At 42.1% G+C, this 18,511-nt stretch overlaps 1 protein-coding gene across 1 annotated transcript; it reads left to right on the top strand.

Moving 5' to 3' along the window:
- Window positions 1-2,353: 2,353 nt before the first annotated feature.
- On the top strand, window positions 2,354-16,114 carry PHF5A (PHD finger protein 5A). Its single transcript, XM_060245389.1, has 4 exons — window positions 2,354-2,758; window positions 5,784-5,807; window positions 7,331-7,497; window positions 15,616-16,114. Exons 1-4 carry the CDS (start codon window positions 2,707-2,709, stop codon window positions 15,703-15,705), a joined length of 333 nt encoding a protein of 110 aa, XP_060101372.1. The 5' UTR covers window positions 2,354-2,706; the 3' UTR covers window positions 15,706-16,114.
- The last annotated feature ends 2,397 nt before the right edge of the window (window positions 16,115-18,511 follow it).

The raw sequence follows: 18,511 nt of genomic DNA on the forward strand, positions 1-18,511 counted from the left end.
CAGATCAGCTTCCTCCTCATTAGTGTAAACCCGATGGGTGCTTGCAAAGACATTTCTTAACACCAGCTGGCCTAAAGGGATTAATTGACTCAGCCTTCCATCCTTCTGAGGTGGGTAAAATGAGTACCCAGCTTACTGGAGGTAAAGTGTAAATGACTGGGGAAGGCAATGGCAAACCACCCTGTAAAAAATCTGCCGTGAAAACGTCGTGAAAGCAACGTCACCCCAGAGTTGGAAACAACTGGTGCTTGCACAGGGGACTACCTTTACTTTAAGAGCCCTGTGGCACAGAGTGGTAAAGCTGCAGTACTGCAGTCGGAGCCCTCTGCTCACGACCTGAGTTCGATCCCAGCGGAAGCTGGTTCAGGTAGCCAGCTCACGGTCAACTCAGCCTTCCATCCTTCCAAGGTTGGTAAATTGAGTACCCAGCTTGCTGGGGGGAAAGTAGAGATAACTGGGGAAGGCAATGGCAAACCACTCCGTAAAAAGTCTGCCATGAAAACGTTGTGAAAGCTACGTCACCCCAGAGTCAAAAACAACTGGTGCTTGCACAGGGGACTACCTTTACCTTTTTTCATAAGCCTTCCTGCATGCACACAAAAGCTTATGCCCAGAATTAAACCTTGTTGGTCTTAAAGTTGTCACTGGACTCAAACATTGGCTTAAAGGGAATGTTTCTTATTCTTCATCATTCAAATTTATAAGAAAACAAATTAAACTCATAGACTGACCATTGATGGTGGTGGCAGCTGTTTGCTTGTATTTTTACTTATCACGCTCCCTAACATGAACTACTGAGCATTTCTGGTGTGACATAGTTTTATTGCAAGTCCTATTGCATCCCTAGTGTGACATCCCTGGCATGATGACATCACTTCTGGATGACATCATCATGCTGTGTGTGCTTTGCATGTGTGAGGAACAAGTCCCCTGCCACAGCAGTGGAGGGACTTGGCAACCCTAGTCGCATCGCAACATTTTCATAGCAGACTTTTTAGAGGGTGGTTTGACATTGCCTTCCCCAGTCATCTACACTTTACCCCCAAGCAAGCTGGGTACTCATTTTACCAACCTCAGAAGGATAGAAGGCTGAGTCAACCTTGAGCCAGTGACCTGAACCCAGCTTCTGCCGGGATCAAACTCAGGTCGTGAGCAGAGCTTGGAAAGCAGTACTGCGGTTTACCACTCTGTGCTGTGGGGCTCCTAGGCCTCTCATAGAGACCAGCAGCCCTATGTGCTACTCTCCCAATGGATACAGAAAATAAATAAAATTGGTAACTGCCCATTCACATATTCTCTGCTTGGTCCCACTTTATGAAACAGCTTGCCTGATAAGGTTGGGAAGGCTCCCGTGCTTCTGTTAGTTTCACATAAAGTAAAAAGCAATAATGTTTAGGATACCATTTTTATGAAGGGATTAGAACTATAGAATAATACAACAGCTCAGGAGGTAACTTGGTGGAGGTCTTTCACCAACTAACAGATTCTTTTAACCGGAGACCTTGGAACTGAATAGGGTTGCCAAGTCCAATTCAAGAAATATCTGGAGACTTTGGGGTTGGAGCCAGGAGCAAGGTTGTGACAAGCATAATTGAATTCCAAAGGCAGTTCTGGCTATCATATTTAAAGGGACTGCACACCTTTTAAATGCCTTCCCTCCATTGGAAATAATGAAGGATAGGGCACTTTCTTTTGGAGCTCATAGAATTGGACCCCTGATCCAATTTTTTGAAACTTGGGATAGTACTTTGGGGAGAGGCACTGGATGCTATGCTGCAAATTTGGTGCCTCCACCTAAAAAAAAAGCCCCCCCCCCAAAGCCCCATATAATTGCAAATCAATTCCCCATTATACCCCATGGGAATTGGGCTCCATAGGGAATAATGGAGTTAACCAGAAGACATTTTCCTCTCCCCCCCCCCCCCGCCACATTCTTATGACCCTGAACCGCGGGGAGGGCCTCCAAAACGGGGAATCCACTGCCCCCACCTGGGGATTGGCAACCCTAGGATTGAACCTGGGATCTTATGTATACCGATTTCCCAGAGCTGGGAACCCTATCTATAATCTTAGTCCTACGATGTCGTGTGCTGTCTGATCGAATTGCTTTTCATATTTTGTATCCGTCTTAAACCTCAGCGAGAAAGGTGGGCCATAAACGAATTGCATCCCCACCCCTTCCATCCTCGTAGCTACACCCAAAGGCACAACAGAACACTGGAACAGAAGACACTATAATATAAAAACACGATAGCGAAAGAGAGTTTCTAGCTCTACCTGCTTTTGTTTGAATTTTACATTAACTACTATATATAATTTCAAACATATTTGCCAGCCACATGGCAAATTCTACGCGGAACCGGAAGTGAAGACTATCGGGAACGTGTACTCTTTAGTGACGGGTCCTTTTTAGTCTCTATGATGCCGGTGACGACAATTGGGTTCGTAAGGTCCTGAAAGAAGAGTATATCGCGACATGCCAGGGCAATCTTCATTCCTTCATCCCTTATTGCTTTTATTAGTGTTTTAAAACTTTGGATAGAGACAGAATAAAGCGGAGGTTTTTTACAGGTTGTTGCCGTTTAATGCGCAGAAGTAACTTTCATGAATCCTGGAACAAAATCATATGTGCCAGGACCTTTAGAGTGGAAAGGTCAAGGGTGAAGGGACGCTAACGGCAGCGGCGCAAGAGAAGAAGCGCGGGGGATGGCGAAGCATCATCCTGATCTGATTTTCTGCCGCAAGCAGGCGGGAGTGGGTGAGAGCCGAGTTTCTTTCAATTTCATCAACCTACGCTTTCATGTTCCCGGGGTGATTCCAATTTAGCGAAAAAAATAGTTCGAATAGGGCAAATTAGGGGCGTATGCGATTCTGGATATATTATCTATTTCACATAGAGAAATCGACCATGGGAGAGAATTTTCGTTCTTCTCTTATAACTCGAAGCTTTCAGAGGGATACCCCCATTAATCGGTTGCAGCAAAATTAAACATCAATCTAGTGACATAAGGATAACAATAAATTTTGATAGCCTTTAAGGTGCCCCTGGATTCCTGTCTAATTTTATTAGAAGTTTTATAACTTCGAAAGATACTGATTAATTGTAAATTTGAAGCAGGGATTGAAGTACTTGGCCACACAACCTACAGTTAGCATATGGAATTCACTTCCTCAGGATGGTGACGGTCACTCACTTAGATAGCTTTAAAAGGGGATCTTTCAGCTACTAAGGTAAACTTGTACTCACAAAAGATTCAAGTGGAGTAAAGTTTTCTTTGGAGTCGAAAAACTGTCAGCTATTAACCATAACTGAATGAAACCTCTGTGTTCAGAGGAGCTATTGAAGACTGGTTACTGGAGGCAAACAGCAGAGTGGTTGGTTTTATCCTTTTCTTCTGGATCTGTTAGTCACTTGAAAGTGAGACTTTGGACTGTGAGTTTGTGGTTATGGCCATGTAGACTGCTTTCTATGTTCTTATGGGGATTCATCTGGGTTTGTGCTCTGAATAAACTAGTTTACAATTACTGTGTTCTCACTTTCTTAAGTTGACAGATGTCTCTTAGCTGAAAGAACTGGAAATTAAACCATGCTATTGCATTACAGCACTGCACCACTCAGTCATTATAGAGGGCAGTACTACTCTGCCTAGGATTGCATTGAGTGGGGATTGATTTTCTTTATTTCTGCTTTGCAGTTGTCATAAGCAGTGTTAAAAGGACTTGCTGCACCCAGTAAATTAAAGCATGCTGCTATTATAAAATGTTAATACATTATTTACATGTATAATACTTCAAGTCAATCCTTCTTGTTTCCACTTAATATTCTAGTAGGATGGTTAAAGATCTTTGCTTTAAAAGCATAGAGAGCTTCTTCTGAACTCAGTACTTGCCTGAGATTAAGCACTTGAATCAGTAAAAGATCAGTAAAAAATCAGTAAAAACGGATTAAAGGAAGTACTTCTAATAATAATAATAATACTTTTTATTTATATCCCGCCCTCCCCGCACAAGCGGGCTCAGGGCGGCTCACAACATATAAATACAATACAATAAAATCATACATAGCAATAAAATCATCATAAATCAATTTACAAGTTACATTAAAATTAACATTAAGGTGCTAAAGTAGATCTTTCATAAGTTAGTAGGAAAAGTTCAGTGGGAAAAAACATATACAGCGACACTATCTTAACTCGGTATGGGTGAAGGCTATTTTGAAGAGGTAGGTCTTACAGGCCCAAAGGGTGATTAACATGTGGAATTCACTGCCACAGGAGGTGGTGGCGGCCACAAGCATAGCCACCTTCAAGAGGGGTTTAGATAAAAATATGGAGCAGAGATCCATCAGTGGCTATTAGCCACAGAGTGTGTGTGTATAAATTTTTTTTTGCCACTGTGTGACACAGTGTTGGACTGGATGGGCCATTGGCCTGATCTAACATGGCTTCTCTTATGTTCTTAAGATAGTTCCACGTGTTCATGTAATATGCTAGTCAAGTGATTATATAGTTAGATGCGACTTTCTGCAATGATAAATGCTTAAAACCTTCTTATCAAAATATACATATATGCATAAAGTGGCAAACTTGCAGTGTGCCTTTCTTCCTTTATTATGCAGTCTTCCACAGTGATTATCGGGGAAGAGGTATATACCAGGAGCGGCTAAACTGTGGCTCAGGAGCCACATATGGCTTTTTCACACATATCGTGTGGCTCTCAAAGCCCGCACTGCCCTGTTGGCCAGCTTGGAGAAGGCATTTGTCTCTTTAAATCCCTTCTCCAAACCAAGCTAGCTGGCAGCTTGGGGAATGCATTTAAAGTTAAAGTTGCTTTCTTCCCCACTCTCTTCCCCTCCCCCATTTATTTGTCTCCTTCCTTGTGCTTCTCAACATCTGATGTTCAGGTCTTGCTTGGCTCTCAAACATCTGGTGTTTATTCTATGTGGCTCTTACCTTAAGCAAGTGTGGCCACCCCGGTATATACTCTTGTATATAAAGTATATTGCCATATGGGGATTTTGGTAACTGCTGTAGTAGCAAGGCTAAAATAATCCCTTTGGCCAAGAAATTTCATTCTGTGTAGCTACCAGTTTTTGGCCCTCTGCCTTTTCCCTATGCAGCACAATTGCTGAACATAGCTTTACGTAATTTATTGCGTTAGTGTGTGTCATTGTGACATATGTGGAGTAAAGGCTTTGCTGTTGTATTTACATCATAATAGCTCATGGCTTCCTGAGTGACATTAAGTTGTTTTTAATTAATGTCAGTTAGAATCAACAAGTCGTAATCTTGGCAAATATATACTTGGCAACAAGAGGAAAGTTAATGTTCTTCTGGCCTAATATTGTTTGCCTTGGGTTTTCCTTCTAACATTTACTGTGTATGCCTAAGGCTGCACTCTGAAGTATATGTACCTGTTTGAATAGAACAAAATCAAGCACAGTTACTTAAAATGTACTTTTCTGTGTGGCGCTATATAGCTCAGTTGCTTTATAATAAAACTCTTAATATGCCTATCTGCCTGTTCTCTGATTGAAATAAATGGGCCTCGGTTCTTAGTAAATATTACCAGGAGTAGGTGATAAGAAACTGTCAAACAGAGGCCTGTTCCTGGGATATTATACATTTATTCTTAAATTCTTTGTGTCTGGGAACACTGCAATTCTGTATGTTTCATTGCCATATTGTAAGGAATATTGAAATAATGTATGTGGTGTGCTTTGAGTACTTAATTTTAATATGAATACTGATATGATTTTTCCCCTCTTTATTTACCTGCTGTAGCTATTGGACGACTGTGTGAAAAATGTGAGTATAGCTCCCTACATCTGGTATGCCTTTTATTATTAGCCCTCCAAAATGGAATATCAGCTAAGTTTTCTGCTGATTTTCTTTTTAAGAATGCAAATTTCCCCAAATCTGTTATTGTATTGGAAATAACATGATTTAGTTGATTTGTATAAAACAGCAGGAAAAGTATATGCATAAAATTATAGTAACTTCAAATTTAAAAAAAATCTATGGCTATAAAATATGGTTTATCATTAGGAATAAAACTTGGTTATTCCTTTTTTTTTAAAAAAAAATGTAGGTTTTAAAACTTCTAACGTAAAAACTTGGCCATCCATCTGTCAGGTCCTGTCACCTTCCCTGATGCCATGGGATACTAGTGTGGCTTCCTCTTCTGAGTGATATGTATTGTCCTCCTAGTACTGCTATACCTGCCCTTCCCAGAAAGAAGAACCATAGAAGTCTGTGATGGTTGATGACTCTGACATCATCAGCTGTCTCTGCTGGCCCTTAAGGCTGAAAGACATGGATATTCTAGCACCGCAGTGGTGAATTCTGTAACCAGGAAGAGTATGGATGCTTCTTTGCAGCTGTTTGTCCCATTCTTGAAAGGCAGGAGAGATTATTATAGTAGTGACCCAGTGTTCCTTTTAACCTAGTGTTGCTCTTGAAGAAGCACATGCTGCCTTTCCTAACTTTAAATGTTCAGAAAAAGCTTCAGTAGTAGCATTACATCAGGAGTTTTTCCAACCCAGGGAGAGGTAGTTAATAGCAGTTGAGAAGCGGTATTGCTGGTCACATTTTTATGCACAACCAATTGCTTTTTGCCACACAAAATAGTATTTGTTTCTCTCTTGGAAAATGGCAACCTGTGAAGAGGGGAAAATGCAGCTTCTGCACAGCTCATTAGGAATTCAGCTGCCAAAGGCAGCAGTTTAAGCCCCTTCCCTATGCAAAAAAGCAGGTTAAACAAGTCCTTAGGAGGATGGACGATCAGATGGATTAAAACATTGGTAATGGGATATGAACCTTTTCCATCTCTACATTACTGGCTTGGATATGATCCAGATTGGAAGGGCTTGTTATTACAATCCGTTGACTTCTATTATCATCTTCTGAATAATAGCTTGCTTGCTGAACTTCTTTCCTTAACTTGGGAGGAATCTGTGGTGATCCTGACTTCAGTGCAGTGTACAAACTTCCTCTCTTTACCTGTTTAAATTAAAACAAAGATGAATACTGAACATTCCTGTGTGAAGCTCCTTTTTGCAAACAATTATGTTAGTTTGTGCTGCAGATAAACTTATCCTCCAAAGGCTGTTTCGAATGGCTGAAAAATGTGGTGGGCTTGTTTACAGAGAAATGCAACCAAATGCCAGATACCTTAGGTTGCACTCCACAAATATCTTAAATATAAACATCCTGGCTTAATTGGAAGCTCAATCCCAAATACATCTGTTTGAAAGCAAGTCTTTTTTGGGAGTGGAGTAATCTAATGAACTGAAAGACATCTGAAGTGATATCTGCTGTTGTGTTTGCAGGTGATGGCAAGTGTGTTATCTGTGACTCATACGTGAGGCCCTGCACACTGGTGCGCATATGTGATGAGTGCAACTATGGCTCCTACCAAGGACGTTGTGTGATATGTGGAGGTCCTGGAGTCTCTGATGCCTATTACTGCAAAGAATGCACCATCCAGGAAAAGGATGTAAGATTGTTACTGGCACTTACTGTCTTCTCTTCTTAAGATGTTATCATTATTCTCCTTAAATGTTACTGTTCTCTAGTGTGCTGAGTAAATATTTGAAGTTTTGGAATGGCCATGGGTTCTAATGTTTCTAGCTCTCTGCTTGCCTGCTTCAATAAAGGCCAAGTCATACTGGACTGTATTTGCAAAGTTCCTTTCAGTTATCGTGCTTCTAATTGCAATTGTCTTCTGCTTGCTATCCTGTAGTTAGGACCAATTTATGCCTTAAATAAATCCTGTCCAGGTTTAATTTGGGAATGTGACATACTTCCAGGTAAATATACGTTGGATTTGTTTGCATATGTAGAAATTGTTTGGTTATCCAACTGACAATTTTAACAGCTATCTAAGGCTGGAAGTATAAGTTCTGTGCAGCATGCTGTTGAAAAGGTATCATTTCATGTTCTGCACTCCAGGGTTGCCAGCTGCCTAAAAAATGTCCTGTCTCTTTAAAAGAGATTTAATGTTGAAATGGGCAGCTGAAGCTTTTTATGGTGTGGAGGTAAGTAGCATCATTCTTTTAAGTAGCATAATTATTTTTAAGTAGCATTATTTTTTATTTTATTGTGCTTTTAGACCACCCTTCTTGAAGGGTTCAGGATGGTGCACAATAGGTTAAAATAAACAAAATAATTAATGTCAATTTATAATAAAAACAACAGGACTTAATGATGGCATAACATTGCCTTTTGCTTGCTCCCTCAGGCAGATCAGGAACCAATCATGGAGGAGGCCATAATGAGAGCCACAGGGTGAGCCATTGCTGTACTCAACCATAGGCCTGGTGGAACATTTCTGTTTTATGTGCTCTGTGGAACTGAGCAAAATCTCACAGGGCATGGATGGCACCAGGTAGAGAGTTCCACCAGGTTCTAGTTGAAGGCAGCTGGATATCTTTTGGGTCAGAGACCACCAGCAGGTTTTGATCTTCCAAACACATCAGTCTTCAGGGGATGTACCTGGGAGAGGCAATCCTGAAGATACACTGGTTCCAGACTGTTAAGGGTCTTAAAAGTCAGAACCAAAACCTTGAAGCAGATCCAGTACTCAACTTGTAGCCAGTGTAGCTGGCAAAGCACAGGCTGAATGTGCTTTGACATTGGGATGAGCTGTAGTTTCCAGGTCAGCTTCAAGGGTAGCCCTACATAGAGCAAGTTACAGTAACCCAGCTTTGAGGTGACCATTGTATGGATCACTGTGGCAAGGTCAGGGCTAGAGAGGAAGGGGACTAGTTGTCTGATCTGTCGCAGTAGAAAGAATACCAGCCTGGCAACATTCACTACCTGGGCCTCCATAGATAAGAAGGAATCCAGGAGCACACCCAGAGCTGGGAGTTGGCACTCCAACCTCAGATTACACCCACACACAAAGAGGACCTCCATCTTTGATTGATTCAGTCTCAGCTGGCTCTACCTCAACCATCCAGCCACAACCTCCAGTCCCACAGCCAAATTAGGTGGGGTGGTGGCTAGCTGACCACCCATCATCAAATACAGCTGGGTGTCATCAGTGTACTGGTGACAACCAGCTCAAAACTCCACATCAGCTGGGCAAGAGAGTACATATAGACGTTAAACAATACAGGGAAGAGGATGGCCCCCTGGGGGACCCCACACACCAAAGGGTGTTGGAGTGACATCTTCTCTCCAAGCACCGCTCTGTCGCTGACCCTGGAGGAATGAAGGAAGCCTTCAGGGCTACTCCATGGGTTCCTATGTTGGTGAGGCAGTGGGCCAACCATGTTGAACACTGCTATCAGATCTAGCAGCAGCAGCACCAACCATTCTTGATCCAGCTGCTTGCAGAGATCGTCTGTGAGGACAACCAGCACCATCTCTGCCTCTTGGCCAGGGCAGAAGCCAGTCTGGAATAGATCCAGGGCCAGTGTGTCCTCCAGGAACCCCTGGAGTTGCTCAGCCACTGCTCTCTCAGTCACCATGCCCTGAAATGAAAGATTTGAAACCAGGCGGTAATTGGCAGATCCAGTGGATCCAAGGATGGCTTCTTCAAGAGCAGTGTTACCATGGCCTCTTTTATTCCCCCTGGATAGACTCCTAAACTAAGGGACAGATTGATAATGTCTATCAGAGGGCCATGTATTCCATTGTGACTGGCTTTCACCAGCTATGAAGTACATGGATCCAAGAAGCCTGACAGCAACAAGGATCCTGTCATCATCTTGAGAGTTGGCTGAAGTTGTCAAACACTGAATCCAGAGACAGCCAAGGTGCCTCAAGTTCTCTTATTGTATCAACAGTGGCGGACTGGTTGTGGCGGAGTGACAAGTCTTTGTTCACAGAGAAGCTCGCAAATGCTCACAGCTAAGGGCGACATTGCTTGTGTTCTAGTCTCTCCCTGAAAAGGTTAGAGACTTAATCATCCTAAATAATTGAGCTAGGCGAGAGCTAGTGGATGCAATGGAAGGAAGAAATCTCTCTTTGTAACTTTTACCACCATCTTTTGCAGCTTCTGCAGTTGTGAAACCTGTGCCATACTTACTCTAGCCATCTGAATTCTTGCTGCATTTCCCTGAGCTCCATTGTATACAATGGGTCCAGGTCAAGGTGAAGATGAAGAGGACATCAGGGCTTCAGAGAGCCAGGTGCTCCAGCCCTCTACCAGCTCATCCATTGAGTTGCTTGGAGGTAACAGATCCCACAGATCATTCTGGAAACCAGTTGTCTCTGCAGGCAAGCATAAATCCACTCATCGTCTAGACAGGGCAGTTATGATGCACACAGCTGTGCTTTCAGGGCAAAATGTTCTGACTATGGCACCCTACCAGTAGCAATCAGGTCAACATCAATCCTTCCTCCAAAAATAAGATCCAGGTTGTGGCTTGCTTTATGTGTAGGACCCAATACAATCTGGGAGAGTCCTAGTGTTGCCATGGACAACACCAGGTCCAGAGCCTGCTTGAAGGGGGCCACATCAGCATGGATGTTGAGGTCCCCAAGCACCAAAAACCTCAGGAACTCCAAGGCCAAGCCAGCAGCTGCCTCCAGTTGGCCTGACAGACTGTCCACCGGTGTACTAGGCAGTACACCAGCCAGACAGCCAGACTCTCCTCAGCTTTCCACACCAGATCCACACAGTCAACACCAGGAATTTTTGGAGCAAGGAGTGCCCATTAAGCCTCTATTTTAAAAAACAGGACTTTTTTCCAGGCTGTTGGCAACCATCATTTGCTACCATAGTGCATAGAACTTTCACTGCATGTTGTGATGGCATCAGATCATGTGCTTTTCCATCCCAAACCACATCCATAGTGGGCCTGAGGAAGCAGGTGAGGTAAGTGGTAAGTTGTCCTTTGCAGTGGGAGTGATGACTCAGCAGAGGATTACTAGTTTTGGCTTCATCCCCATGTTAATGCATAATTTGTGATTCTGTTCTAGCATGCAAAGTATCAGATAAGTCAGGAACAGAATTTTGTAAGAATCCCAATGTTGAACAATTGACATAAATAGCATCAACTACTTGACCTTTGTAATGCGATAAGAACATAAGAGAATGTAAGAGAAGCCACGTTGGATCAGGCCAGTCCAACACTCTGTGTCACACAGTGGCCAAAAAAACAGATGCCATCAGGAGGTCCATCAGTGGGGCCAGGACACTAGAAGCCCTCCCACTGTGCCCCCCCCCAAGTACCTAGAATACAGAGCATCATTGCCCCAGACCAGAGAGTTTCAACAATAATAGTAATAATAATAATAATATTTTATTTATATCCTGTCCTCCCCACTGTAGCAGGCTCAGGGCGGCTCACAAAATATGGCATAAAAACAAGTTACAAGAATAAAACATTATATCCAACAATATACAGTTAACGATATTGCTATTACATTAAAAATGTTATAATTAAAACCATCAATTTAGATTCTAACATTTCCAGGTGCTATATTCTAGATGTTCTCCTCTTGCAATTTATGATGACTGGATATAATAGGCTAGGATCTACATTATGAGAAGGCCAGCTGAAAGAGAATGGTCTTGCAGGCCCTATGGAATTCAGCAAGGCTTCGCAGGGCCTGCACCTCATCTGGTACACTGTGGCTAATTATATTCTTAAAATACGCCAGGCCTACAAGCACATTCTTGTCCTTTCTTGTCCTCTTTCCCATCTGACTCAAAAGTGGAATACCTGTCCTTGTCTGAGGCAATATATTATGTTAAAAGTTATAGTGTTGTCTTAGGAAAGGTGCAGTTCATTTGTACCAGGAACAGGTTCAGAGATTAACAATAACTGGCTGCATAAATAGACTCTGTACCAGGGAAGCACCGCTTAGGTTTGAGATGAAGAGCAAGCAGAGGGCTTGAGAAAGTGGTAGTGAATATCCAATTGTTATCCAAAACTGTGGGAAGGTGTAGTGATGAGTAAGAAAGGGCTTGAGGAGGTGGTTTTTTGGAAGAAAGGCCTGATTCACTCATAGGCATACATTCTAGTATCTCATCATTAGGTGATCTGCAGTGGAATGTGTAAATTGCCTTCACTGAAAAGTGCTGTGCTACAGGTGATATGAAATTAGTCCCAGTTCTGTTCTGTTAATCAGCCATGTGCAGATTAACAGTTGATGCTGCAAGTGAGTGCATGTGTGAACTCTTCTGTGCCATAGAAGGCACAAAAGCTGCTGGGGATCATGAACAAAAGAAACCTAAGGTAGTGTGCCGGTACAACGCAGAGCACTGCTGCACCCTAGCTAAGGCAGAATACACTGAAGAAGATCATCAGCAGGTGCTAAAACAGGAAGGCCAGGGTAGATAACTGGCACTGGATTTAAGGCCAACGTTGTATTCATTTGTCTTGTAAGACTCAAATAATCAGTCTCCTCCAGAAAAAGAATGCAGTTCTAAAAAAAGCTGGTTCCTGACTGGGGGGGCTGTGCGCTGATTTATTGGAAGTAAAGTGTAAGAGACATATTGAATTATGACGGATCCGGTAGAGAAATCAGTACCTCTGGTATTGATCTTGTGCTTTGGCTTGTGTGTGTATTTTCAGGGGAAGAAAGAAGATGGCTCAACAAGGTTTAGAGTGGCACTATAATATGCTAGCAAATGGCTGGCTGCAAGTGGGCTATTCCAGTGGTATCTTCTCCCTTTGACTTCTGTAGCAGCTGGAGATGGCATCTGCCTTGAGGCTGTTGCATCTTATTCACTCGGGATTATTCAGCAGCCAGAGAGAAACACTCTGCTGCTACCTGGTCTCTTGCAGCTTTGTAGTTGCCATGCTGGCAACAGTTATTTGCTATATTAAAGCTCAAATGCTGTGCACCTTTTACCTGACAGTAAACTTCATTGAACAAAGAGGGACTTGCTTATTTCTGAGCAAACATGTATAGGACTGCAAATAACCCAGTGTTCTATAACTCTGATATATAATGCACAAACTTTCATGTTATCCCTGATCAGGTTTTGTTTGTTTGACAAAGTGTTTTAAAGCCACTACCCCAGCCCTGTAGCTTGCAATGGCACCCACAGATTTTCTTCTTCCTTACTTTGTCATAAACTCCTTTCTTATCTCTATCTGGTGGCAAAATGCATTAAGAGGCTGGAGTGTGCTGACTGGAAGAATGCTGTTGCTGGAAAACAACCATGTGATCTTTGCTGTTTTTTTAATTCTAATCCTTATGGCACCTCTCATAGACTAAGCCAGTTTTTCCTGTTGTACTTGCATGGAAGCGAATCTACTGGTCGAACCAGGACTTACTAATTTAGGAGAAGGCTATTTCACTCCATAAGGCATGTGGTATCCCATTACGGGCAGCTTTCAGACACTATTTGAAGCTAATAATTCTGTACATGAACTATTATTTCCCCAAAGGAGAATAGTGATGTAGTTAGTGTCTGCACAGTGCTCTTCCTTAAACCCAGGGCTGTTTTGTTTTTCATTTGACCTAACTCCACACAACAGAACTTCCTGAGGATATCAAATCTTAGATTTTAAAAAAAAATCAATGTTTTTACACATTGGCTGAGTCCAGACCAGCATTTTAAGCTGGCACAAGGACGGAGCAAAAAAGCGCAACCAAATGCACGCATCCACTTTCCATCCTGCTCCCACCCCCAACCCATCTGAGGGCTGTCCCAGTAGTGCCATAAAAAGCTATCACCTTGGAAGTGGTAGCTTTTTGCAGTGCAACTGGGACAGCCCGGGAGCAGGACAGGAGGCGGGCTGGTGCGTTTGGTCACGCTTTTTTGCTCTGCCTGTGTCCCGTCTGTATGCCTGCTCAAAATGCCAGTCTGGACCCAGCCATCATGTGGTTGTTAAAATGTATGGGAATTATCTGCTGAAAGCTCAGCAGTTTTTTGTTAGACTGTGTGCAATTCTATCTTTAAAGCTCTTTAAAGCCCTGTGCGCTCTGGGCCCAGCATACCTTCAGAACTGTCTCTCTCTTGCTGTGCCCCTCAAAGAGCATTATGTGCAGTGGATCAACATCTGCTGGGTGGTCCCTGGCTCAAAGGAAGCCCATTTAACCTCAACCAGAGCCAGAACCTTTTTGGCACTGGCCTGGTGGAACACTCCCAAGTGAGATCCACTTGCAGGACTTATTACAGTTTCTCAGGGCCTGGAAAATAGAGATATTCCACCAGGTCTATGGTTGAGGCAGCAGAGTTCTACTCTGTGTTGGCCTCCCCCAGCATGTTTCCATCTCACCTGGTTTTTGCTCATCTGCCCACCTCCTGTAACATTGGTTACTCTCTGCTATGCAAACATGTGGAGTGTATTAGTTGGCCCTATAAATGATTTTATAATTGGATTTTAATAGTAGTTGATATCTGTTGCTTATTTTATTATAATTTATTATATTATTGTTACCCACCCTGAGCCTCGCTACGCAGGGGAGGGACAGCTAGAAATTTTATAAATCAATCAATCTTATGCATGATGACTCAGAAGTTAGTTGCGCCGTTCATCAGAGCTTCCCAAGTAAGTGTGCATAGCAGTGCAGCCTTAGTTTGGTAGGGTTCCCTCTCTCCCTCCTCTTAGCCCATAGGCTGTTTTCCCTGCCTCTTACTTCCCCAGTCTTTGTGAAAATATTTTGTAAAACCCCGCCCTGCAAATAGCAGTCTCCTTATATAATACAACATATGCTATGTTGCTTGATTCTGAAAATAGTCTGCATGTCTGCAGTCAGACTGAATCACATCACAATCCTAATCATGTGTACAAAGAAGTAAGTCCCACTGAGTTCATTGGGATTTATAAAAACTTTAAAAACTGTGGGCAGTAAGAAACATCTTAGAAGACGCTTTCTTCCTCTGGTTTAACACATGGGGGGGATTCTGAGAAAATGCCTGCTGCAGCATACTTCTGCATCAGCTAAAATATCTGGTATCTGTTGATATCTTCTCTGAAAGTAAAAGCTGAAAAGTCTGGGACTTTTTACTTTAGCAAAGAGATTACTAAGGGGGGACATAATAGAGGTTTAGGAAATTATGCATGGGGTGGAGAGAGTTGTCAAAGAGAATTTTTTTCTCCCTCTCCCCAAAGACTAGAACTCAATGGCATCCAATGAAATTGATGTGCAGTAGATTTAGGATGAACAAAAGGAAATACTTCTTTACACAGAGTGATTAACATGGAATTTGCTGCCAGAGGATTTAGTGATTACCTCAGGAATAAACAGTTTTAAAAGGGGATTAGATAAATGTATGGAGGATAGGTCTATCATGGCTACTAGCCATGGTGACTGAGAGGAACCTCCCATGTTCAGGGACACTAAACCTCTGAATCCCAGAGCCAGGAGGTAACATCAGGAGAAGGTCTTGACCTCCATGTTCTCCAGAGGAACTGGTTGGCCATTGTGAGACAGGATGCTGAATCAGATGGACCATTTGTCTAATCCAGCAAGGATCTTATGTTCTTAAGTAAAGTGTATGTGAGGTTTGATTCATATGCAAAGTAACCAGTTGGACAACTAACTGAGTTTTTTTATTTGTGTCACAGCCTACTTTCTCATACCCCCATTTGAGTTGTGATATCAGTTTTGTAGTCAGAGTGAGTTGTTTGGTCAGTGTGATAAGCCTGTTAGGTTGGTAGGATCCAGTCATAACCCATATCTCTCTTGTTTTCCTTCACAGCGGGATGGCTGCCCCAAGATTGTCAACCTAGGCAGCTCAAAAACAGATCTCTTCTATGAGCGGAAGAAGTATGGATTCAAGAAAAGGTGATACTGTTTCCATCCTGATGCACCTGCCGGAGATGGGAAGGATCCTTCACATATCTTTGGACTGCATTTTTTTCTGCACCCCTTTGGAAAGCAGTGATTGTTTTTCTTTTTCAGTCCTTGAAAACTGTTGGGAAAGCTAGTCTCTACAGACAAATGCTGGGAGATTCTTGGCTTACTTCCATTTCCTCAACTGTTGCTAATGTTAAGAGAGGGGAGTATTGGCTCTATATCTGTGCCTCAAATTCTGGAAGATTTCAGCCCCCATGCTTGCCATGAGAATCTTAATATCTTGTGGCTGATGCCTTTCACCACAAATTTATAACTATTCCCATGTTTTCCCTGAAGGAATAGCTAAGCAGCATTCTTTGTCATTTTGGATTATGCATCAATAAAGGTTTTTTTTTTAAGTACTCTTACTTCTCTCCATTCTGTTTTTCCTGGACCTTCCTTATTAGGAATTAGCAGGGTCACACAGGTATAATATGGTCATTTTCAGTACTGGTATGTGAAGTCCACAATACTTTGTGTTTAATAATCAGTACTAGATAGTGCTATAAATTGTTTTTTCTTGAATCAGTGCAGTATGGCTCAGATGCTCCTATGCTTGAAACTACCAATCCTGGCTGTTTCTGAGAAGATCTGCTTGTCTGTTAAGACTTACCCAGTTCTTACCCAATGAGGTTATCCACTTGGAACTAGTCATCTTGTAATAACATCTTCCTGCTAGTGTAGACAAAAGGCTCATGTGAAGCAGACTATAAAAAGATGGGTGTTCCCAACTGAGGTTAATCTTTCCTTTCCATATATGGAAATGCTTGTCTTATGATTACCTTGCTTCCAGATCCCAGCTGCCTGCTGTATACAACTTGTGGTCCCTATAGGAAAATAGTTGGGCTACAAAAAAACAAAAAGGGTGCGGCAATAACATTGGCTTTGAAGTACTGAGGTAGCTTCTGTGTTGTAGAAAATACCTTCCTTAGAGAGTAAAGTCCATGGAACAGGTTCAGCAGGAGAAGTGGCTTCCCAACTACTCTACCCAAGGACTCATTCTTTCCTTCTAGGGTTTCAGAAAGGAGGTCATTCTCAACTGACCTTGTTTACTTCCAGACTATATCAGATGGTTGTTAGACAAAAGAGATGAAATTGACAGCATCATTGTTATGACTGATGTTTCTCAAATACTGTGATCAGAACAGGTCTTGCTCTTTATACTGTTTTCTGACACAATTTTTATTTGGAATCGGTAATCATAGTTTCTCAATATTCCTGGCCTTTCCAGGCTTAAAAATAAATAAATGATTTTTTAAACTGATAACGACACCGGTGACTTATTGAGATGATGTGAAAGACCAGTCTGATCTATTGATCTTCATTTTGTCTTGGGCTGGAATGCAAATAACCAGACTCAAAATAGTGAGCTACAGTGATAAGCTCAACATTCACTATCTCATATTCAAATGTAAAATAAAAATTCTCAAAATCTCTTCCTTCAGCCCCCTGCCTTTTCTTAGGCAATTTTTCATCATCTTGCACCATTTGGAAATTTAAGCATGGAAAGGAAAGATATATGAGAGAACGACAGAAAAGGATGTGCAAAAAGAGAAAAGAAAGATGGGCTGGAACTGAGGGGATAAGTGAAGGATAGGGATGTGGCTGTGTAATAACTAAAGCCAAACTTTTGCATGAGGTCATCAAAAAGGAGGGTGCTAAGCAGTGGTAGGAATGTGATTGTTGCCGCTGCCAGGACCACAGCCAGGCGGCAAAGGGGGGCGGGGAGGCTTTTGTGAAACTTCTTGGTTATCCCCAGCTTCCTCTTTAGAGCAGGAAAGTGTTTAATAGAATAGTAGGTCACATATTGAGGTTTGCCAAGAACTTCACAATTCCTCTCATTTACAGTCTCAAAAAAGCAGAAAACCAGGAGGTTTAGTGGCCACTAGTGGGCTGTTATGCACTGTCAGGGGTGCAGTCAACTTAAGTCAGTGCAGGGAGACTCCAGCTGAGTCCACACTGCCACCTGGCATTGAGCAGTTAGGAAGCCTCCTGCATAGACAGTTGCAAGATATGTCTGTGTTTAATGTAGGTGTCAAAAGTTTATAATCCACTAAAGGTTTTTTACACATTGACGTGGAAGAGATTTTACTAATTCTGCTTTTATTTAATTATTTGCTCACTTCATTGTTTTGCTTGTTCTGTTGCTTCTTCTTGCTTTATTTAGCAATTTGTCATCTTTTTTTCTCTTTTTTTTTTTGGTGAGCTGCTTTGCAAACTTACAGTTTCCACAACTAAAAGTTTTGGTAATTTAAAAAAAACAAAAGTCTGCTTACTTTTTCATTGTCACTGTTGTTGGAATTGAAGTATTACAGAAACATAATAGCTTTAAGGCTTCTTTGCCAAGTGGAAGCAAAACTCGCTAACAGGACATCAGCTGGTATCGATAGGAGTGCTGTTTAATTTTCTTTTTCCACCAAGCTGTCAACTCTTGATGGAATTAAGATAAATGGTTCACATGGAGGTAGTTTTGGCAAAGTAATCACTATATCTCTGCCTTAGTTCCTCCTCTGAAAGCAGCACTAAAAATCTACCTTGTATAAACATAGTCAAATAAATATGACAGGTATAGCTTTATGTGCTACACTGTGTTGCTCCTGATACATGAAAGGCTAGGTTTTAAAGTACTTCTTGAAGCAACTGTAGTTCTTTTGTGCATGCTGCAGAGGGCCTGGTGCTTTCTGAAAACCAAGTGACTCATTATGCAAAATGACAGTCGTCACGCTGGGTGGTGTGCATACGGAAGCAGATCTGAGTTC

The sequence above is a fragment of the Heteronotia binoei genome, chromosome 8, assembly GCF_032191835.1.
Source record: "Heteronotia binoei isolate CCM8104 ecotype False Entrance Well chromosome 8, APGP_CSIRO_Hbin_v1, whole genome shotgun sequence".
NCBI classification, from domain to species: Eukaryota; Metazoa; Chordata; class Lepidosauria; order Squamata; family Gekkonidae; genus Heteronotia; species Heteronotia binoei.

What these genes read in the sequence shown, in the direction of transcription:
- PHF5A (XM_060245389.1), top strand. Translation starts at nt 2,707, where the DNA reads ATGGCGAAGCATCATCCTGATCTGATTTTCTGCCGCAAGCAGGCGGGA. An exon ending in TGGACGACTGTGTGAAAAAT is followed by an intron (nt 5,808 to 7,330) that starts GTGAGTATAGCT and finishes TTGTGTTTGCAG; the next exon opens with GTGATGGCAAGTGTGTTATC. An exon ending in GCACCATCCAGGAAAAGGAT is followed by an intron (nt 7,498 to 15,615) that starts GTAAGATTGTTA and finishes TTTCCTTCACAG; the next exon opens with CGGGATGGCTGCCCCAAGAT.